Source organism: Vanellus vanellus (assembly GCF_965231255.1).
Source record: "Vanellus vanellus genome assembly, chromosome: Z".
Taxonomy (NCBI): Eukaryota; Metazoa; Chordata; class Aves; order Charadriiformes; family Charadriidae; genus Vanellus; species Vanellus vanellus.
The window spans coordinates 59,538,349-59,561,492 of record NC_138908.1 but is presented as its reverse complement, the minus strand read 5'-3'; the positions used below and the strand labels follow the sequence as shown (position 1 = coordinate 59,561,492).

The 23,144-nt window shown below is 41.0% G+C and overlaps 2 protein-coding genes and 1 long non-coding RNA gene across 3 annotated transcripts in view; 1 reads left to right on the top strand and 2 right to left on the bottom strand.

Moving 5' to 3' along the window:
• Positions 1-2,020: 2,020 nt before the first annotated feature.
• On the top strand, positions 2,021-4,887 carry TMEM252 (transmembrane protein 252). Its single transcript, XM_082497755.1, has 2 exons — positions 2,021-3,011; positions 4,103-4,887. The coding sequence occupies exons 1-2, from the start codon at positions 2,656-2,658 to the stop codon at positions 4,455-4,457; spliced, it is 711 nt and encodes a 236-aa protein (XP_082353881.1). The 5' UTR covers positions 2,021-2,655; the 3' UTR covers positions 4,458-4,887.
• LOC309683467 lies at positions 3,052-9,533 on the bottom strand. The gene is made up of 3 exons (XR_014270207.1): positions 9,415-9,533; positions 7,369-7,450; positions 3,052-3,072 (listed from the first exon to the last, which is right to left on the bottom strand). It is a non-coding gene; the product is annotated as an uncharacterized lncRNA (long non-coding RNA).
• Positions 9,534-12,489: 2,956 nt separating this feature from the next.
• Positions 12,490-23,144, bottom strand: part of PGM5 (phosphoglucomutase 5) — a 79,805-nt gene continuing 69,150 nt past the window's right edge. The window contains exon 11 of the mRNA XM_082497127.1: positions 12,490-14,076. Coding sequence (XP_082353253.1) covers positions 13,987-14,076 — 90 coding nt within the window. The 3' untranslated portion in view covers positions 12,490-13,986. The remainder of the gene's footprint in view (positions 14,077-23,144) is intronic.

Here is a 23,144-nt window from a genome sequence, read left to right as displayed (position 1 = left end):
ATATCTACACTCTGCTAAAATGCTGAACGATGCTGCAGTCTTGCCTGCAGCCTTAGCTCAACACGGTGTTGCACTGGGTTGTCTCCCTTCAACCTCCTCTGTGAAGGGCGCAGTAACAGCGGTCACACTGAGAAATGACTCAGCTGCCTGCGCCCACGCTGGACTGGCGCGCAGCAGCGAGTCAGGTTTTTTGTGAGTACGTAGACCAAACCACAGAAATAAGCACAAAATTATTACCTGCTTCCCCAGCAACATCCTATGAAAACAGAAGGAGGAGAGATTCACCATTGTGCAGGCTGCAATCAAGGGTTGAAGACATCTAAGTAGAATGCGTATGACCTATTGTGCATCTAAGGCATCTGGACATTTAGTGCATTTAAATATGCCTGTGAATTGCTATTGTGTGTACTGATGCTGAGATCATCATAAAGAAACAAATAGGTAACTTCTGGTAGAGAAAAAGGTGGCTTGCGGGAAATATGACCTGAAAGAATTGTGAGAAGGCATTGCAGAATGGGAAGCACTCAACTTAGTCACCTGGTTTATCTTATCAGCCACTGATTAGCTGGCACTTGCTCATACTGTTACCAGCACATGAAGTGGTGCCACGCTTCCTCGGTGCTGTGTATGTGCCTATAGCTGAGGGCTGAGAGAACTGGACTTTTGCAACTTCGGCAGGGTTTTGCTCTGAAATGAAAACTACCCCAAATCACATCTTACCCAAATGCCTTCCTTAGGAAGAGGAGCAGCTAGTCTTGCTGTATTTTCACTTCTGCTATGACATAAAAGTGACACACCTTAGAAAAATTCTGTCTAATGATTATACTGGTTTACAAGATTTGTTCTTGATGCTGACAGTCTGATAGAGCCTAAAAACAAAAATGAGAATGGCTTCACAGATCCTTTGACAACAAAAGAACCAGGAATGGTGGTGGGAGCTTTAAATAGTTATACTTGATCAGAATCTGTGGCAGCTTTGTACCAGCTGCTGTTTCCTTATAAATACTCTGATTTGTTGTAAATGAACATCCACCACATCTGGATAAACACAGGGCAGAAAAGTACAGAGCTGATCGAGCAGACATGAAACATCACATGAGATACCGTAAAGCTTCTGTGAGATATAATACAAGATTGTATGTCATGGTGCAGCTCACACAGATACAGCCCGGGACAGGGTGAGACGGGAGACCCACTACTTTCAGGACTCCTGGCCAGTCAGAAATCAAAACTCTCTTCTCTAAGTGGGAGATACAAGGCTCAAGCACCCTATTGGAAGTGCCTGGGAAGAGCTCTCTCCTCCTGAGCTGCAGGGAAAGTCTATGGTAGGAAGAGCTGGAGACTTCCTCATCCCATCAAACAAGACTCTCAAGATTTACATAAATGACCTACAGCATCCAGACCCAAGCAGTATATTAGAAAGGTTTATTGCATTGACTACAGAAGTCCTACAGCTCTCCCAGACTGTGGTAGTGAAATAAAGAGTCCACAGTAGGTAGCAAGAAACTCTCTTATAGGCCATGGCAGAAAATTCTCACAATCATTTGTTGTTACCCATATGTAACCTACCTTACTGAATATCACCCAACAATACCTGCAATAAACTCATTATTGCAATAAAGATTTTAGTCTGAGCCTATTTTTGAATGGTCCCCTGTTCTGATTTGCTTACTGTGTGCAATGGAGATTTTACAACAAACCTAGGCAAGGTCTAGTTAATTAACCCATTATTGAAAATATTCAGAAATATAATTAGTAATGTTTCAGATAAGGTAACACTAATATGCAAGTCAAGGTCTGATTATGGAGTTTGCTGGGCCCTGTCAAAAACTAGTGGGCATACTCTCAAAGAGAAAACCCATAGGCTAATGGTAAAAATCATTTCTTCCATTGAAGACAGCAATATTTAGGTTTAAAATCTGTTGGTAGCAAGCATCTCTGGAATTTGGAAAACTGACTATAGATGTTCCTGCACAGCTTTGAGCAGTGACCCTTTTGAAAATCTGTCAATATGTATTGCTGGAAGAGAGGAGAGAATAACAGTAAAGGAAACAGAGTAAAATTGAACCTGCAGACAAAGAAGATTTCTTGTACGCCTATGTCCTTTTTTGACATTATGCAATTTTGATTTCTTTCATTTTATATACAAAATTCATTGATTTTTTCACATTCCAAGCTACAAATTTATCCTTTTTCAAAGGACTATTAAAAATATCAAGGCAATTGAATAATGCGTTAAAGACAGGAGACCAAAATCTAACAAAAGATGAACATGTGTGATTAAGAAAGTAAATTTCCCCTTCAAACTTTTCACAGGGAGTTATGAACACTGTTTTTTTTTTTTGTTTGTTTGTTGTGGGTTTTTTTTTAAGACATACGAATACAGGTCTCACTCATAAACTAACAAAGTGTGTAAACCATTGCAAATTGTAACATGCAATGAATGCAGCAGTTCAGTGTGCGCTCCAGAGATTACAGTGGCAAAGGAAGGGTGCAGGAAGTTGCTGTTTCCTTCCTTAACGTAGGTTTAAGATTACAAATTAATCTCAAAAGAGATTATGAGTATCTCAAAGAGTTAATGAGTATCTTAAAGCTGCCTGTTTCTCTTAATTGTCCAAAGGCCAGTTGATCCTGAAGCATATAAAATACCGATGCATGAGGAAGAGAAGCACAGCTGAGAGAGCCAGCAAACTAACAGCAAACAGGAACCAAGTCCTGTGTCTGCTGGGAAAGATGCCCAAATGCGGTTTTGTCTTCATTCGCCTTTTTGTGCTCTTGTTCGGTTTCTCCATCATTTGTGTGGGAGTCCTTTGCATTTCCACAAGTTACTCCGTATGCAGATGTGGAAATAATGAGCTGGTGTTTTACTGCCTGTTAGCTTTGGGGCTCTTTCTCCTTGTGGCTGGCATTTTCTGGAGCACTTTCTATGAAGTCTTGAAATGCGGGGACCTCAGCAGCGCTTTCATTCGAAATCCCATCCGTAGAGAGCTACGTCTCAGCACCATAGACAGGTATGTGTTGCAGTATTGCTGCCGATGAACCGGGAGGGAGGGATGCTGTCTTGTAAACATACTGTGAGAAGAAAGAAGCTATACAAGGTGTTTACAAAATTAAAAAAAAAATAAAAATTGCAGCCATTTTATTATATTTCTACGGAGATAACTGTAGTCGGAGATTTGATTTGCTAGAGCAAGCAGCAATGTGCAAACGTAATTTGTACACACAATACATAAGGTAAAGTATACTCCAGTGAACGCAGCAGGTTGCACAGAGTGGTCTAAAGCCATGCATGAAGGCAGCAGCTGTGCCAGCTTCATGGAGCTCTTGCTGGAGCATCATTAGTTTCATCTCAACAGACAATTCCAGATGTGCTGCTGTGGCATATCGGTTCGTACCACTTACCACCAATGAGGTACGCAGGGAGCTTCAGCTCCCTATATGGTCCCTGCTGAAGTTTTCTTGTATAGTTGACCCTGCTATTTCTGAGCAAAGTTTGATGCTTTGAGAGAGAGAGGTTTTTAAACTGACTGGCGCTAGGCCTGACAAAAGTCTTTAACAGGGTCACTGGATACAAATTACTTTTCCCGGACTGTTGTGGAAACCGCACCAGAAACACTGACAATGGGTGCTCCAAAAGCACTATGAAAACAACATTCAGCAAATTTTGGTTAGATAAGCAGAAACATGCAAAATGTATTTTAAAACTATGAAAACAATGATTATAGTAATAATAAATAATCCGCTAATTTAACCTACTTTGGAGAGGGACCTCTTTGTTCTTCCAAATCAAACTTTTCTCAGGCGCTTGTTGAAACACACACAAGCATGAGTGTTTGTATGCCATGTATGGGAACTGTCATGGGGAAGGCTTGTCTTTTTAGAATTCTGTGTTTTAATAAAACATTTTGCAGAAAGACACAGGTAAGGATGCGAGCTGTTTTATATTAATATATTCCATTGATCTAAACCTACTTAGGTTTCCATTTACAGTTCAAGACTTATCTAAATTTTGGAACCATAACAGGCAAAGCATCTGACCGAGCTCTCAGAGATAAATCACGTTTCACCATGATGTGTTTCTTTCGGGTTTGCTTTTTTTCAGGCCTGACTTCTATCCCCCCTCCTATGAAGACAGCACAGATCCTGAAAAATCCTTCCCACTGCCAGTTGCCTCCACACTAAAACAGCAAGACATCATCAATATCCCTCTGCCCCCATACAGCGAAAGCAGCCCAGAGTTCATCAGCGAAACTAACGAGCAGGAACAGCCACCACCTTACGAATTATCTGTGCGGCAGCTACAGCAGCAGCAAACAGCTGACCAAGACCCAAACCCTGGAAGGGAGTCAAATTCTCATCCATCTACACAAGAAAACAGTTACCAACAGGATACAGGTTGCCAAGGGACCTCAGAAAGAGCAACGCCTGGCAGAACATCGGAGACAGGCAGTGGGTAAAATTCTGCATCTGTGAAGTGGGGGAAATAGGAAGAAGATGTGTGTCAGTGCATTGCTTAGGGTGAAGCTGCCCAGGAGAAGTGTTGACTATTTCTGTGTTTGAGTGGAGTTGGGGAGGACATATATAAAGGTGCTCAGTATTTCAAAGCAGAATGAATCGCTACAGAGATAGAAACGATCAGACCATATCTTATAAAAGTCAACATCACTGGCAATAGGAGCTTCTTACGCTGCAAGGTAAATGAAGCATCATGCTGTCATCAATCTTAAATGTCTTCATAAGGAGTTTCAGCTGAAAGTCTTCATTTGTGGTTTTGTAACATTAGCTGACTTAGGAAACCTACGAACTCAGCTGTTGTTTGGAATTTGTAAATTATTTGTTGTAACTGATTATTTTTGTATCATATGCCTTTCAAGTTACTTGTTTTATTTTGGAGTACTAATACCTGGTATTTACTATTGAATTAATGAATAAATTTTGTATTTAAAACAAACACCATGTATTTGATTATGTGATACAAGGTGCCCATGATTCAGGATAAGCACACAATACAATACACGCAATACACTTCCTAGTTGCTAGAACAACACCCCTGGTTATGTCCACAGCTCATCAAAGGGAACTAGCAATTTCAGGAAAAACTTTCTCTGACTCACTCCTCTGAACTGTCTCTAAAAGCAGTTTCTTCCACTGCAGCTCACTCAAGACTGTGGGAACTAAAAAAGAGGTCCTGTATCCTGTTTCTGACACAAGTGGCCTTGTGGGTAGGGAGCAAGTACCAGAACGAGGACAGGCTTGGACTCATCCTTCCTCTGTTACATGTTTCCTTCCTTCCATAAAATCACTGAAGCAAATTTGCATCCAGGCCACTGTCATCTATAATTCCAGGTGGCAAAAAAAAAATTCATGGAGGTTCACTCAGATTTAGACCTGCAAAACTGACTGTAGGTGGAGTTTTGCTTTTTGTTGCAGAACCAGTGAGACGTAAAAGTTATCACACTTTCAGATGCCCACATACCCTAAGACAACAACTTTAGCATCATGGCTGCACATACATTAGAAATACAAGAAATGGTGGTGATGGTGACAATGGCTAAGGCCAGTGATGGGACAAGTGTGTCAGTTCTTCCTTCCAAAGAATTTCATCCTTTATGTGAATCATAAAATCATAGAATGGTTTAGGTTGGAAAGGACCTTGAAGATCATTGAGTTCCAACCCCCCTGCCATAGGCTGGGACACCTCTCTCTAGAACGGGTTGTCCAAGGCCATGTCCAGCCTGGCCTTGAACACCTCCAGGGATGGGGCCTCAACAACCTCTCTGGGCAACCTGTTCCAGTGCCTTACCACCCTCACAGTGAAAAAATTCTTCCTAATGTTTAATCTGAACCTGCCCTCTTCCAGTTTAAAGCCATTCCCCCTCGTCCTATCGCTACGTGCCCCAGTAAAAAGTCCTTCCCCAGCTCTCCTGTAGGCCCCCTGTAAGTACTGGAAGGCCACAATAAGATCTCCCCGGAGCCTTCTCTTCTCCAGGCTGAACAGCCCCAACTCTTTCAGCCTCTCCTCATAGGAGAGGTGCTCCAGCCCTCAGATCATCCTCGTGGCTCTCCTTTGGACACACTTCAGCAGGTCCATGTCCTTCTTATGCTGGGAACTCTAGAGCTGGATGCAGTACTCCAGATGGGGTCTCACGAGAGTGGAATAGAGGGATAGAATCACCTCCTTTGACCTGCTGGCCACACTTCTTCTGATGCAGCCCAGGTTATTGTTGGCCTTCTGGGCTGCGATTGCACACTGCTGGCTCATGTTGAGCTTCTTGTCAATCAGCACCCCCAGGTCCTTCTCCTCAGGGCTGCTCTCCAGGCATTCCCCACCAAGCCTGTATTTGTGCTTGGGATTGCCCCGACCCAGATGTAGGACCTTGCACTTGGCCTTGTTGAACTGCTTGAGGTTGGCTTGGGCCCACTTCTCCATCCTGTCCAGGCCCCTCTGGATGGCATCCCTCCCCTCCAGCGTGTCTACCTCACCAAACAGCTTGGTATCATCAGCAAACTTGCTGAGGGTACACTCAACCCCACTGTCCATGTCACCGACAAAGATGTTGAACAGTACAGGTCCCAGTACCGACCCTTGAGGAACGCCGCTCATCACTGCTTCCACTAGGACCTATAAACCTTCAGTTGATGTAAGGAAAAAGGAAGGCAGGATAAAATAGGGTAAAGAAACTACAGAGAAAGGAAAAACAGTTCAAGACAACTGAGGAAGAGAAAAGTATTAAAACAATCACAGGCTAAAAAAGAGCCCCTGTAAAATATAAAAGATGATATAAGGTGCCATCAGCATATAAAGATTTTCAAAGTGACTGAGAAGTGGCACAGCATAGAGGAGAATAGTAAAAGTCAGAGGAACACTGCACATTATTTCCAAAACAGCTGAAGTGAGGATTTCCTACACCAAGTGACCTTGTCATGATGTTACCTCCTAGCACTACCATATCCACAACTTGCAATCCCTTGCTTCTTCACCCAAGGGCCCCAGATCCTGAAGGCTATGCGCACCACGCAAGTATTGGTGCAGGGATCAATCACAGCAGATGAGGCTGATTAACCAGGAGATGTCCTGTGGGAAAATGTTTGTCCTGTCCCAGCTCAACATTTTTTTTTTTTTTTCCCCTGTAGAAATCTAACTTTTCCACCAGATAACTTTTAAAGCAAGGCCACACGAGTGGCCACACGATTGAAACCACAGGTAACTCTGAGAGCAAGTACTGCAGGAGTACTGCTAAAGGTTGCTCTTGAACCAGTTTGCTATAGGAAATGACATGCAGATTCTTTTCACATAGTTTATGGACAATCAGGAAAATCTAATCCTCTCTTCCTTTCCCCCAGTCCCAGGGCAGTCCTGAAGTGCACCTTTTTAGCTCCAGCCTTCTGCAGATGTTGTGAGGTCTCAATGGATCCGGAAGTGTGAAGCCGAGATAACTGCATCTTCAACCTGCAATACGGAAGAAAGTATTTGAGACATGAAGGTTATTGAGATAAGGAGAAAAATAAGGTTAATACCTAGTATTTTATGATACAACCTGTTTTTCAGCTTGTCTTTTCAGCTAATGAACTACTTACTGGAGTATGGTGTGGGAAATTAGCTTGAAATTTTTGACAATCTTAAAGAAGCAAAAGATTTTAAATGGTTTTCTTTTGATCAAACTTACTAGCATGAAGTCAGCTTTGCCAAGAATAACAGCTGGAAGTTTCAGATTAAAAGGAATTTTCTTGGGACTGGAGGATATGAACAGGTCAAACTAAGGTTTCAGAACAGAACAGGTTCTTTCAGTGCATTGACAACAACTTCCTGACAAGAGGTGACTGAGCAGCCAACAGGCTGTGTGGCTATCCTGATATTTACAATTCCAGAAGAAATGAGTGGCCATGTGAAGAATTTCCCTGCAGTGATCACAAGATGGTGGAGTTCAGGATCTTTAGAGGAGGGAGAAGGGCAAAAGTGGGACCAAAGCGAGCAGAGCGGAGTTTAATCTCTTCAGAGATCTTCTTGGAAGAACCCCATCAATTATGGCCCTGGAGCAAAGATGAGTCCAGGACAGCTGTTTGATTTTCAAGGATCACCTTTTTCAAGCTCAGGAATGGTCCATCCTGACACACAGAAATCAAATGAAGGCAGCAGGAGGTGTGCATAGATGACCAGGGAGCTCCTGACTAAACTCATGTATGAACAGGAAGTGCATGGTAAGTGGAAGCAGGGACAGGTGACCCCAGGAGAATAGAGAGTCCAGTCACGCAGGGATGAGATTAGGAAAGCCAAAGCCCATCTAGAGTTGAATCTGGTGACAAATGTGAAGGGCAACAAGAAAAATTTCTACAGGTGCCTTAGGTGAAAGAGGACATGGAAAAGGCTGAGGTGCTTCATGCTTTCTTTGCCTCCACCTTTACTGGTAAAACCAGCTTTCAGGAATCCCAGGGCCTCAAAACAGGAGGAAAAGTCTAGAGCAAGGAAGATTTACCCTGGGTGGAGCAGGATCAGGTTAGGGAGCACTTAAACAAACTGGACATACACAAGTCCAGGGATGACTTGGGATGCATGCACAGTGCTAAAGAAGCTAGGCCATTCCATTGCAAGGCCAGCCTCCATTACCTTTGAAAGATTGTTGTGACTGGGAGAGGTTCCTGAGGACTAGAAGAGAGCAAATGTCACTTCTGTCTTTAGGAGGAGGATCTGGGGAATTGCAGGCTGGTCAGCCTCATCTCAGTCCCTGTGGAGGTGATGGAGCAACTAATCCTGGAAACACTTATGCAATCCATTAAGGACAAGAAGGTGACTGGGAGCAGTCAGCATGGATTTATGAAGGGGAAATGATGCTCAACCAAGCTGATGACGTTCTACGATGAGATGACTCATTCAGTGGATGACATGAGAGCAGTGGATGTTATTTGCCTCGACTTTAGTAAGGCTTTTGACACCATGTCTCATAAAATCCTCATAGACAAGCTGACAAAATATGGTTTAGAGAAGCAGACAGTGAGGTGAAAAGTGGCTGAACAGCCAGGCCCAGAGGGCTGTGATCACTGCCACAAAGTCCAGCTGGAGGCCAGTCACGAGCAGTTTTCCCTAGAGGTCAATACTAGAGCCAACACGGTTTAACTTCTTTAATAATCTAGATGATGAGGCAGAGTGCACCCTCAGCAGTTTTCCAGATGATGCAACACTGGAAGGACCAGCTGACACACCAGAGGGTTTTCCTGCTATTCAGAGGGACCTGGATGGGCTGCAGAAACAGGCCAACAGGAACTTTATGAAGCTCAGCAAAAGGAAAAGCAAAGTCTTGGTCCTGGGGAGGAATAAACAAAGCCATACTGGAGCCAGTAGGCTGGGAAGCAGCTCCACAGAGAAGGAACTGGGGGTCACATGCTGGACAACAAGTTGACCACTTAGCAACAACTCACCTGCACAGCAAAGACGGCCAATGGCATTCTGGGATGCATTAATAAAAGCATCACCAGCAGGTGGAGGCAGATGATCCTTCTCCTCTGCTCAGCACAGCTGAGATGCATCTGGAGTGCCGGGGCCAGGTCTGGACTCCCCAGTACAAAAGAGACATGGATGTATTAGAGTAGCTCCAGCAAGGGCCCACAAAGATCAAGGGACTGCAGCATTTCATAGAATCATACAATCATAGAATTTTTATGGCTGGAAAAGACCTTTAAGATCATCAAGTCCAACCGTTATCTAACTCTACTGGGCCCACTTCTAAACCATGTCCCTGAGCACCATGTCTGGACAGCTTTTAAATACTTCCAGGGATGGTGATTCAACCAATTCTCTGGGCAGCCTGTTCCAGTCTTTGATAACCCTTTCAGCATAGAATTTTTTCCTAATGTCTAACCTCAACCTCCCCAGGCGCAACTTGACACCATTTCCTCTTGTCCTATCATTTGTCATATGACAAGAGGCTGAGAGAGATGGGAGTGTTTAGCCCAGAGGAGAAAAGGCTTGGGAGGGATCTTACTGATTTCTACAAATACCTGATGGGAGAGAAAGAAGAGGATGGAGCTGGGTTCTTCTCAGTGGTGCCCAGTGACAGGACAAGAAGCAATGGGCGCAAGCTGAAACATATGAAATTCTATCTGAACGCTCAAGAAAGTTGGTTGTTTTTTTTCTACTATGGGAGTGGTCAAACGCTTGAATAGTTTGCCCAGAGAGGTTTTGGAGTCTACACCCTTGGAGATAATCAAAACCCAACTCGACATGGTCCCGGGCACCCTCCTCTACCTGACCCGGCTCTGAGCTGAGGGGTGGATTAGGCGATTCTAGTCCTGATGAACTAGATGGTCCCTTCCAACCTCAGAGATTCTGTGATCCTGTGGTTCAGGTGAGTACTGCTGCCTTCCAAATTATCTCCGAACACAATGTGCTTCTCATCCTGCCACTAACTCTCTTACGGAAGGGGCCTTCTCCCTAAGGAAAATGTAATAACCATCTAGCTGTGCTGACAGGTGAATTTGCTGGCATTTGACTTAGCTCAAACCTCTTGATACTGAAGAGCAAAGGCTTGAAGGCTGTGTGGTAAAAAGACACAACCATGCTCCCCAGTGAGACTATGCCAAACATTTTATTGCTCCTGGTCACATTGGCACTACTCTTCTACCTTTTTCAGTAATTCGGTCTCAGCTACTGTGTATTTGTAAACTGTTAAAGTAATTAATGTCAGAGTCACCAATTCATAAGAGTCACCAATTCATACTGCTCCAAATTTGCCCTTACTTCCCCTTAGTGTAGACTATTACTCAGATCATGAGAGCAGTTACTACAGTACATTGACGTTAAACAGATGAGATTATATAGTTTTAATATTGAACATTATTAAATCTTTCCTAGTCTATGCTCCCTTACCACCTTCAATTCCTTTTTCTCTTTCCCTCTCTCAAATCCATTGTTGTGCTATTACTATTCTTTCATCACATCTCTGTCTTTCCAGCTTAATCCAGCAATCTGTCCTCTCCTGATCCTCTCTGCCACCTGCTGCCTCTTTCTCTGTTCCTGGGACTCACCCAAGCCCTGTCTTGATGACCCTTCTGCTAATGTGCCTTGAAATTGTTCTCTCTCTCACTGGTCTCTGAATTCCTCTTTCTCCTTTTCCTCCAGTGTGCTGGGAGTATGTCTTTGTATTGCCAAGTACAGAAAAATCTGAGGTTTTAGGAAACAGAATTACTGTCCAAGTAAACGTTAGTGCAATCACAGCTGAACAACACAGGAATCTTGCAATTTCCAGTCTTGATAAAACTGCTAATCCAACAATAGCCACAGAAGGGTCTGGATCTCTGCCATAGCACCAAGACACTGTGGTAAGACAAAGAGTATTAATAATAGTTTTCCCTCTGCTAGATGTATGGTCTGTTTTCAGAAGCCTTGCATCTTTGTATATGTTCATATATGTTGCTCTTTTCCAAGCATTCATCTCTCATCTTAATAAGTAAAAGACCTCAGGAAATGCAGCACGCTTTATGATACTATGGCTACAGTCCTTCCACACTTTATGAGAGTATGGCTACAGTCCTCCCCCAAACACATCAGGTATGAAGATATACACCATACTTCAGCCTCACAAAGTTTTGTTCATCTTGCAGAGAAAAGCAATTAACTGGTGAAAAATACCGGTTGTTACATTTTATCAAAATCACCAGTAATCATAAAAAAGGGATGGTGAGTGGATTTGGGGCTAGGCTAGTTCTGGAAGTCTGCTGTTTGACAGCTATTCAAAACCACACACAAACAGCCCTTTTCTCCATTTTAGTACAGAGGCACAACTATCATTTCTTAAGCCCAGGACAAAGTCAGTACTGAGATTTTAAAACATATTCTTTGTTCATGAAGGCTGCCTTCATGAAAGCAGACTGCTGTCTACTGCACCTAGTGCTCTAGTGACTTTCTGAAAAAGCACAAGTATGCTTCTTCACACTCCTGATTTGTTCCTCATGAGTCTTCCCACCACATCTTGAAAGACACCTGGCTTCAGTACACCTTACTTTTCAAAGGGCAAGTCCCAAAAGCTTGGCAAGTGGGATCCTTGATACTGTGACTATTTCACCATTTGATCAAAAAATGTTTCATTGTCAGAGAACGTGTAAGAGATTTTAGAAGTTCTTGGACTGCCTTTCAGAACGTTCTTTCATGCAGCCCAGTAATTTGAACTGTCATAATCCAGAGTATGTCTATTGACCATATGTGATCCACTCATTAGAAGCTTACTATCCGGCACCTAGAGGAGGTTGATCTATAAGAAAAATGAAAGATTAGATCAACAAGGTTTCTGTAAATATGAATATCCCTATATTCAAAAGTAGATGTCCAAACTGTGTGAGAATGCCATGGTCATCTCAAAAAAAAGTCTTTATAAAAAGAACTAAAGCCTTAAAGTCTCTTTTGGGTTACGGGAATACTTAATGCTAAGGTAGAATACTATGTGAGAGCATTAATACCTCATTTGTTTTGAGTCAATTAAGTAGATAATGTAATTGTATTAAAGGCAGTTTTATTAGGATGCTTGAAAGTGCAGTGTGTCTTGTCAACAATTACATATTAAGACAGAAATACACCATTATTCTTTATTGTGTACTAAGTGCCATAGCAATTTTTTGACAAAAGTGTTGAAAGAAATCAAAACAATTTCCTTTGCTGCAATATTATATAAATTGCACTAAAATTTGACAACCACAATGAACTGAAATACACTGCAAAGAGGCAAGTTGCACAAAGCCACCTTGACACATGATACAAGTGACCACACTGTTCCCAAGGAAGCAAAGCTTTCAAACAAGTCACATGCATAAAGTGTTTGTGTTCTTCAGAGCACAGTATTGTAGCTAGAACTGCAGTATCATTTCACAACCAGAATAATGCTGATGTCCATATCCCCAATATCCTTCTCAGATCTATGCCAGGACGTCTTTTCTCCCTTTGCACTCTCCAGATTTTTATTCCATGATCCACTGTTACAAAGAATCTAACGGAAACTGCCTCCAGCTGGTGAATCAGAGTAGTATTTCTATTTATTTAATTAGCATTTGTTTTCATTTCCTCTTCACTACACACTTCACTTACCACTTTGTGCTAAGTGGAGCATAAGTATTCCAAAGACTTAAAAAACTTCCATAGTAACACCTTCGTGAAAAATTGCTGAACTTGCGATGATTACCTTCAAACACAGTGAGCACCAATATCATCTGCTGACATGTGGAATATTGCAAAAGACAATCAGATTCCACATCCGACATATTGCTGGAAGGACACTATCAGCTTCTATAGCACAAATGCCTCCCTTTGGAGGAAAAAACCACAGAGTCAAAAAATCAGGAAAATTGAAAGGCACAAGTCACATTGATACACTTTAAAAGCAGGGATAAAAAAAATTATGGGGTAACCCCTTCTTTGGGAGCATGTGCAAGTGTGTATACAACATTGCTGTCAGCGTGCATCTGTGAGCAATGGGACAGACTGGAGAGGAGGAGTGGTGTCAGGTGAGCAAATACACCCTCTGCAAAGCTTAGTATACTGCCTTTATGCCTCAAACACGCTCTGTATATGTCTTCATAAACCAACAAGAAGGTGACAAGGATCCCAGACAATATTCACCAAGCACGTCTTTGCTTTGCAACTCCTCCCCCTCTCTCCCCAACTGAAATTTCCCCAACCTTTATCACAGCATTCAAAACCAAGCAGTTTTCCTTTTCTCTCATATTGCTGACATTTGAAGGTTAAGGCCTCTTTCTTTGGTTATTATGTTATCTGAAATTAAGATATTGCAGGTAAAACAAAGAATTCAATACAGTATTGTATCTGGAGATCAATGCAAATGAAATATGCTCAATATTATGTTGAATTATTCTTCCCACCCTACCTCTATCCCCAAGAAAACTTTTAAAATCATACAAGGCACAAATGGCTAACATGTTTCAGCAAGGTCCTGTCTCATCCTTGCTGTTCCTCTTTTGGCCCTGGTTTAACAATCTTCCGTGGGTTCAGGTGATGACAGTGGGTCCCTTTCGCCCTGTCCTCTCATGAATCTGAGATATTTTCAGTGCGATTGCTATAAGAGGACTCAGCACAGCCTAAAGAGGAAGAAATACATTGAATTACACAAAGCAGAAATATCAACAGACATCTTATATTTATAAATCCCCCTTTTAACTGTAGTATTATACAGTAGTAAATCATTTAATAATAATAAACACTGACACAGTTACAGTGTCTATATTGTCATACTTGATATAATGAAGTATCATGCTGAGCATATGTTTTGTGAAATCTTACACTGAGTATGCCTAAGCTATGCAGAAAAAAAATACCAGTAAATACACTGTACTGATAATGTCTCTACATAACAGGAATTGTGGAGCTCTTGTGAAATCTGCTATACAAAACAACCTAGAAATCACAAAAGTAGCATTATTTCTATTCTGATGACTGAAAGCCATGTAGATGAGATTTTCTTCCCATGCACACTTAATAAGTGAAGCTTAGGGTCAGAAGGTACTGTAACAATTACCTTAACAGAAATCACAAAAGTGTGTTTTGGGTAATACCACCTGCAATTGTATTAAATATGATAAATCCCAACAGAAGCAGTGTGAACTCTCAAGTTTCAGGCTACATACGTTATTAAATGGCCCTATGTATGAAACTGCCCAGGTGGGTGAGAGCAGATAACAACTATGATAGTACCATATAAAAACCAAGTAAATTATAATCTTTCAAATGGCAACTTAATCTTCTCTCAGTTAATTAAATGATATGCAAAGATAAACTGGCAGAGCTGAGTTTTGTGCAAAAACCTTCTTTTCAGAGAATCATATATTTGATTACCAAACTAGTAAGGTTTCCTGACCTCAGAGATTTCCCCCTGCTGCCTCCTTCAAATAAACTACATTCTGGCTTTAAACCAGTCAGGTTTAAAAATCAAATCAAATCAAACAAAACAGTAATTCTGGAGTGCTTAAATTTACAGACATCTATTTTATAAGCTCAACATAATTGATATTTTGAATCTGTTTCAGCCACCTAACAGTTTCTGACAGTGAGGTGTTTGTTTTATTTATGCAAATGGCCAGAGAAAAGAGTGAGGAGACAAATTGTGCAAGCAGAGTCATAGAGTAACACCATGAATGACACTGATGTCAAGTGAGTTTATGATCAAACTCAATTATGCACAAGTTTGAGCAGTCTGACATGTTATTGTTCAAAAAGCTCCATATTTGTAGATATCTATCTACTGAACAACCATTGAAGCAGAATACAAGTCCATTAAAGTCAAACATGCTTAGAGGAGATTAATATCCAGAGCACAAATTCACATCTGTGGGCAAATGCTGCAAAAGTAAATATTAAAATGTGGCAATTTATAAGGTCTGGACCATATCATTCCTTCCTTCCAGCAACATGGATTAAGGAGAACTGAAAGAAGACCAAAGCATCTGAAGTCCCTCTGGCACTCCCCTAGAGAAACCTCTTCCCTATTTAATCTAAAAAGCACAGGAAAATTTAACAAGCAACCCTAGTGACCAGCTTTACTTGACCCTGCTTTCTTAAGCAACAAATGCACTCTCAAGAAAAAAAAAAAAAAAAAAAAACCAAACAAAGCTCTACACAATGTTTTGAACAAAACACAAAACCAAACGGGTTTGTGACACTCATTTACATGAACAATTTAGCTGCTGCTCTTTTGCCAAGTCGTTCCAATTACCACTAAATATTCTGCTTGTTACAATCACACTCCTCAACAGAGAAAGTCCTACTTTAGCTCTGTCCTCTCACTCTTCAATTTAAGTACACTATCTTCATCCTGCAGATGTAAAAAACCAAAAGTGCATTCTCTTCGGAATGCCAAGAGCAAAGCAGAATAAAAAGGAACAAGAGCTGTATATGCCTTTTAAAAAATCCTGTATCTCTGCACTGAATGGTTTACATTTCAGTCACAAAAGATAAATCATAGCCAGCAATCATTTATAGTGAGCATGACTCCAGAAAGACTTCTACAAGAGGTCTTGATTTAAAAATATCTTTCAAATTTTTCTTTCTACTTAAGAAATTGTAAAACTTTACTATTGACATGTCAACTCAAAATGGTAACTGCAATCACTCTGCAGGTTAACAAGATATTTATCTCTTGAGAACTCTTTGGGAGACACAGCATGTTATCCTTTAGATAAAATTTAAAAACTGAAAACTAACAGAACTGACTTAAATCAGAATTTTGCTTCATAATAACAGATAGAAGTTGTACCTCTAAAAAAATAACTGGTAGGAATGATTATTCATACCAGGAAATACATCAAACAGATACCTAACATAAGGCAAATAAAGATCAAAAGCCCTTTGCTTGGGAATAATCTGTTCCAGAGCTGTCAGAGCTGTATTATTCCTGTTTGACTCATGCAGCATTTTTTCCCTCTGTGACCTTGCAAGAAATTTCCCTACAGTCCCTTTCTTCTAGTCAAGTTCTCAGGAAAGATGTGCCCCATGATGCATCCAGTTTATCAAAGGCTCAGGCAGGGCCAAAATGTACCTGCTTGCAGGTTAAAAGCTCAGCATGTTTCTGGAGTTTGGCTTTAGAAAATATTTTTTTCAGAACAGGTGGACAAACACCATCTATATGTCAAGAAACACCTTGTGAAAACGTACTATGTGTAGCACTTATGCTAAAACTTGCCAACTTTCATCAAAAATTCATGCAGTTCTGATGCAAAATCACCTGTCCAGACTGTGCCTGGAAAGCTCGTAAATCTTTCTCTTCAGTTTCTCCCCAAGCCTACACTGAATTTTAATCTGGTTAGAAAAAACAAATGTAAGTAAGTTTTACACTAGGCATGGACATTTTCCACAGGTCTCAAATTCACTTTTCCCAGTCTAAGCTAAGTTTCAAAACCAAGTTGCCCTATCAGTCTCACCAGTGAAAAGAATTCTCCAGAATTTATCTGGGAAAAATAAAGGAAAAAAAAAAGCTCAGAGAATGGTAATTCCCTCGGATAGGATCCAAACACTTTAGTGAACACCAGGTAACTACAACTCTCTTTTACAGTTCTCAAACTTTTGCTGTCTTTTCTTACTGTATTGATCTACATTTTGTATTCAGCATCATGTCCACCAGTGTTATTTTGGGCTCTCTCAGCTTTACATATACCCAAGTGAATGTACAGGGTGGAACGCTAGGAACACAGGGTCAATTATTTCTACATATATCAGTATTTGTGAAACATTAAACACTAAACCATTTGCTCCCTGATTCTGGGATCACAGGGAGAGGTAACGTAAGGCCACCCAAATAAGACAGCCATTACAATGTTCTACTGGGGACAAAGATCCAGCATCAATCAGCTAAATCTTGTGTGACTGTTACACAGGCATTTAGGCACCTGAATTACTAATAATCAAAATGACACTTAGGACAGTAATTATTTCAGAACAAATATTCAGACCTTGCTACAGATTTCTAAGCAGAGCTAGCATAGTACTACAAGTTCCAGAAGAATTCACTTCCCTAGAACAATTGTTAATGCTTCGAAATTACAGAGAGATAAACAAGTGGGTTAGTACAGCATGAAGTCGTCAAAGAAGGGCTATAGTTCAACTTTTGGAGCTCTGTAAACATAGAACATGTGCCAAGTGTTTTCCACCTCTGCATCCTCCTTCTCTAGAAACTGCTGTCAAAACCCAAATTCTACTTCTTCAGCTGCTTGTCCATCAGATTTAGTATCAATTAAAGTAATTTTCCAGTTTGTAGCGTTAGTCTTGAGAAAAATATGCTTGCAAAATGCTTTCAAGTCACCAAAAGCTGTTATTGCTAGGTGGTGTTATTATTATTATTGTATAAATTATAATAAGACTTGAAGTTTCAGGCACGGGATAGAAATCCTTTCCTCTCCTGACCCTTAAATTCATTCTCAGTCCTTCTCTTTTTATCATTTAAACTTTACATAGAAGGTTGCTTAGAGACGTCAGGGTAACTGAGACAGCTCTGAGTCCTGGAACAAGGACACAACTGAACTGAGGAAGAACTCCTTCCTTTCTTACCTCTTCCTGCTCCCACTTAATTTTGCCTTGCTTCATGAGACTGCGTAAAGCTGCTGTTAGCCCTTTGTAACCTGGACAACAGTATCACTATCACAGGAACTAAGGGAAATAAAAAGAAAGGCAGAAGAGAAGGGCAAATCCCCCCAAACATGTTTTGATGGCCTCACCTATTAGAAGAAGCTTTTCCTTTGCCTGTAAAGCACTTTAAAAGTCAAACCAATACACTTACATAGCAAAGCTAAAGTGATCGAAGAGACACAAAGAATGGATTGAAACAACTGCATAGTGAGGTCAGCACTAAAATCACATAGTCTGGCACCACAGCTATATCTCCTGTAGGGCTTCTGCCATATGGCCTCAACACACAGCTCAGCTCAGCCTGCCTGCTTGGGTCTTGCATTCCAAAAAACAGAAGCCTTTGAAAACATTTATGCTACAGCCACCCACCCTAGAAGATCTAAGCAATGTGCATAACCTGGTGCATCATGGAACAAACTGGACAGGCTCTGTAACTTCCACTGCACTGGTGGTGCTCCCTTTATTACCATGAAGCAGCACACTTGCTGCAGAAAAGTACAAACTGACGTCTCTACTGTTGTGCATGGTCTGCCATGCAGAGCAACTCAAATAAAATTACAGTAAAGGTCAGGAGGCCAGCTGTTCTGCCCCACGCAATAGAGGAGGGCAGGCATGAGGGGTGAAAAAGACGGGAGGAAAATGTAAACTGAGTGGTGCATGAAAACATCTATGTTAGAAACAGATTAATTCTTTTCCAGTACATCCAAAGAGCTCTGAGTGAAGATTAGGTTTAATGAACTAATTTTCTTGATTCCTGAAGTATTTTATAACTACTGTCACATTAAGTGTTTCTCCTATGTAATATGAGAACAGACTTTCCTTTCCAGTTCCAGCTGATTTAAAATTTGTTCACTGTATGGCTTTGGGCAGGGCACAACACCTATTTATTTAATTCAGGTAATGAATTATAACATACTATAAACAGAGACAGTCAGCCCATATTCAGAACAATCCAGGATATTCAGTACACTGTTCCCAGCAGCACAACCATGTTGTTGAAGAACGCACTGGATTTACAAATAAAATGATTCAAAACAACTCTGCATAATGAGTCATTTCTTTCTCGGTCTTCATATATGAAACTTTCTGTTTGAATCTTGTCCAAGTTTGATAATATATCCAGGTGGCTAGACGAAGGACAAGAAAGTATTAACCATGCATCAGGATCTGCAAATAACAAATAATGAGTGAATCTATAAAATGAGGTTACAAATGAGCCTAAAGGTCAATAAACTCTTATTTTAGTACTCTATGCCTATTGAACATATCTCTGTGTTTTCGACCTGTGTTAAATTTAGGACAGCTAATAACTCTATTAACTTTAGGAAAAGATACAGGCCAATGCATAAGGGTCCAAGACTTCAAATAGCAGTCTGTCATTTGTTGTAATGAACTGAATTTCCTGAAATTGCCAGTTGGATGACTATTGGACTAGTAAAAACCAAAGAAATTGTCTTTTTAAGGACATTTTCCAAGTTAGCTGGAAACCAAGTTTCTCAGGAATGCACAGTGATGAGGGGCATCACCAGTGACAAGGAGCATCAACAGAGTGGTCTTCCATTTTAAGGGGAACATTCCAGTTTTAAAAAAGTGTTAGGCATTGTTTCCAAGACTTTGTTTTAGCCTCCTTGGAACTAGATTTCATCACCACTATAAATTTTAAAATGCTTACAATGAATTTTAATATGCTTTGCACAGAGCATGATGGTAATTTTTCTTTATTGGTCCTGATTTTCACTCATGTTGATACTAGCTTATAGGAAGAACCAAACTACTCACAGAAAATAAGTAGCCGCTCCTTATGTCCCAGGTGATCGTGAAGCTGTTTCTGACAATTTCCTTCAAGGGATCATTCAACAGCCAGAAGTCGCTGTTATTCATCTATGACCTCGGATTTCTAATTATTGGCATATTTTACTACTTTCTTTTGGACTCTTATGTTGTTGATCATGCAGTTGTCTGTGCTTAATTTATTCTGGGTCAAAAGTATTACTAATTAATTGTACGAAAGATGCTGCTAAAATAAGATTTGTGTGAACCTTACATTCATTACTAGCTACTGTTTGTCCCACGTATACGTTGGAACAAAAGGTCCTTACGAGCCTTCCTTCTGTCTGGTTAAAGGAATGCTGTTACGGAAGCTCTAATGTATCAGAAGGAAAATATACACTTAAAGGTAATAAGGCCTGAAAATCAGCTCTTACTGTACTCATGAAGAGTTACACAGTATTGAAGCACAACAACGTATGAGGACGGCATCACTTGAGCACCACTCACGTGAATGGCTCCCTGGGGCCAAAATTAAAAGGCACAGCTTTGAGCAGCCCCAATAGTGCTTCAGAGTTTGTCAGGCTTTCTATTGGGTATCAAACCAAAGTAAGGCCTGCAGCTAGCACCTTCACAGTAGTTGAACCTGGATGATATTGAGCAGAATTACAGATCTTTGTCTAAATTTTATTCTGGACAAGGGTTCAGCATAGGACAACCCAGGTTGGAAGGGACCTTGAAAGATCATCTAGTCCAACCTTTTGTGGGAAAGGAGTTATTATGGTCATCCACAGAAGTACAACATCTCTAATGTGAATGATTAATTCTGTCCACCTCAAGTGAACAGTCGTTTTTAAAAGAAATGTACTTGTATATATTGTCTTTACAATATGTCTCAATTGACAATTAACTCAGAAAGTGCCATAATGTTATACTGGTGTTCCAGGACAATATGCATGTCTCAGCATGCACATTGGAAGGTGTGGTTTAGATTTTTGCTTATCTGTGGAATATTCACCATCAGCAGTTACACTGCCAAAGAGAACAGAAGTGAACTTAGAAAAGCTTGAAAACTGCTGAAGAGTTGGGTGATTAATTTTGGAAAAGGCTTTGTCTGAAAGGAAAGAATAAAAAAGGATGCTAATATGAGGCAAACTCAAGCTAGTTACCATAATGATTCCACAAAATGGCACCGTAACTTCCAATATAAATGAGCTGTCTATCAAGGCAGACTTATTTATTTTTTGTGAAAAAGAACCAAAAATATGTCTCCAGGTACCTTTGCCTTTTGTTTCAGGTATTGATTGGAATTGTCACCAGGCAAAAACATGGAGCAACACAAAGCATTTATCTTCCAGTTGACTATGTAAACAAGGAAAAGAAGGTACTGGAAGGAAGTAGTGTAATAACTCAGAAGCAACTGTATTCACTTAAGCAGCCAATCATCAACTAATTTTATGTCTTGGTTTACGACATAAAAAGTATGCAAGAGAGTTTTTCCTGATCAGCTGTTCTAGGCAGAGTGCAATGATACAGAAGCTACATGTAGTCATCTACCCAATTACAAAGATCAACTATACTTAAAGAAAAATGAGCATTTATCCCAAACATAACTATTTCTTTAAATACTATATGTAAGGTATATACTTTACATACTTCTTTACATCAGTGCTCTTTGAATAACTGGTCACTTATAAATAGGTTGACTATGCCCCTGTTACTGAAAGTAGATAGGAAACAAAGTACTTAAAACTTCAAATCTGTCACAATTCTTCTAGATGTAAACATGTCAGTATGAATCTCAAAGCAAACGAAACAATAAAGGACTTACAATACCAGGAAAACTATGCCACCCCTCCCTGGCAATGCTGTTTTCTGAAAAAGGGGTTTGCTATTCGCTCTCTTCCACATATTCCACTGAAGATTATCAAATGTTCTCCTGAGATTTTTTTTTGTTATTTTTGTACTAACATGAGGATCTCCTGAAATCAAATTTATGTACCCCCTTGAAATCCACAATCTGCCTGCAGGATACAGTCTATGACTTAGCAGTTCCTAATGCCCTCATGTTCTTGGCAGTGTATCCAGCCAGGGCAAGGAGACAGGAGCAGCAGCAACTATGCAATACCATACAATAAGAAACCAGAGAAAGAATTTATTGCATTAATCAAGATGAAGCTGCTATCTGCCCCATATTTTGTGCATATGGCAAGAGATGAGGAGGCTGTTTACAGTACTATGTAATTCCTGAGGCAGTCTGGATGTTAAAATGTCTGTCTGCATGTTAAAATGTCTGTCTGCATTGCATGAATGTAGGAAAGTCCCTGCTACACGCTTCAAGGCAATGACGTTTCTACCCCTGGGATTATCTGTTCACTAGTAAATATCCTGGATAAACAGCCAAAAGTGTAACACTCAGACAGGCTCTTGTACACATATAGAAAAAAAACTTTCTAGCCTTTCTTTTGTACATAGGAATAATAGACCCTTTTGGTGTCTAGAATAAAAGACCAGACCCTGAAAGCCCTGAGGACAGGGCCCTGAAGTCTACTGGCCTTTCCCAGCCCCCCCCGGAGTTCCCCCGGAGGACTCCTCCCTGCACCCTGCCCACCAGCTCAAGATGCCCATTTCTGCATGCCCCAGGGGTGTTAGTCCCTGCCTAAACTATGCCATAGGAGTGCTTGTCTCCAGACTCATCTCTGGCTCTGCTGCCTGGGTGGACCTCAGACCTGTGCTATATGTAACTTCTCTCCTTGAAGGACCCCTTGAATGTACATTGTGGCTCATCTCCAGTCCTGACTTTGACCCTGTCTCCTGGATGGACCCTCACTGTTGCCTTGTCTCCAGCCCTCTCTCTGATCCCACGTCCTGCTGCTCCAGATGAACCCTGAACCTGACTCAACACTTGCCTTGTCTGGGATGGTCAACGGAGCTTGTTACCAGAGCCTTGCTCTGCCCGCTCCACTTGCCTGCTGTAGGAATGTCCCCTGGACAATAAGGGCACTGCCTGTGCTGTAGCTGCTCTGGGTGCCTGGCTCCTATCACTTTGTGAAGCAGCCCCATTCTTGCTGCTCCCTGGACACGGTCTATGTTGCTGGTGAGGTCACTAGACCTTGCAGTGGACTTGATGCGCCTCTCAAGCAAATCCATACAGAACAGAGATGAAATGTAACATCAGGGCAGCAAATTCCTCCTTTTCTGAGGATAACCTCTGCTCCCTCAATCTAGTCTCTTCACAAATGGAAAATTCTCTGAGAACATTTGC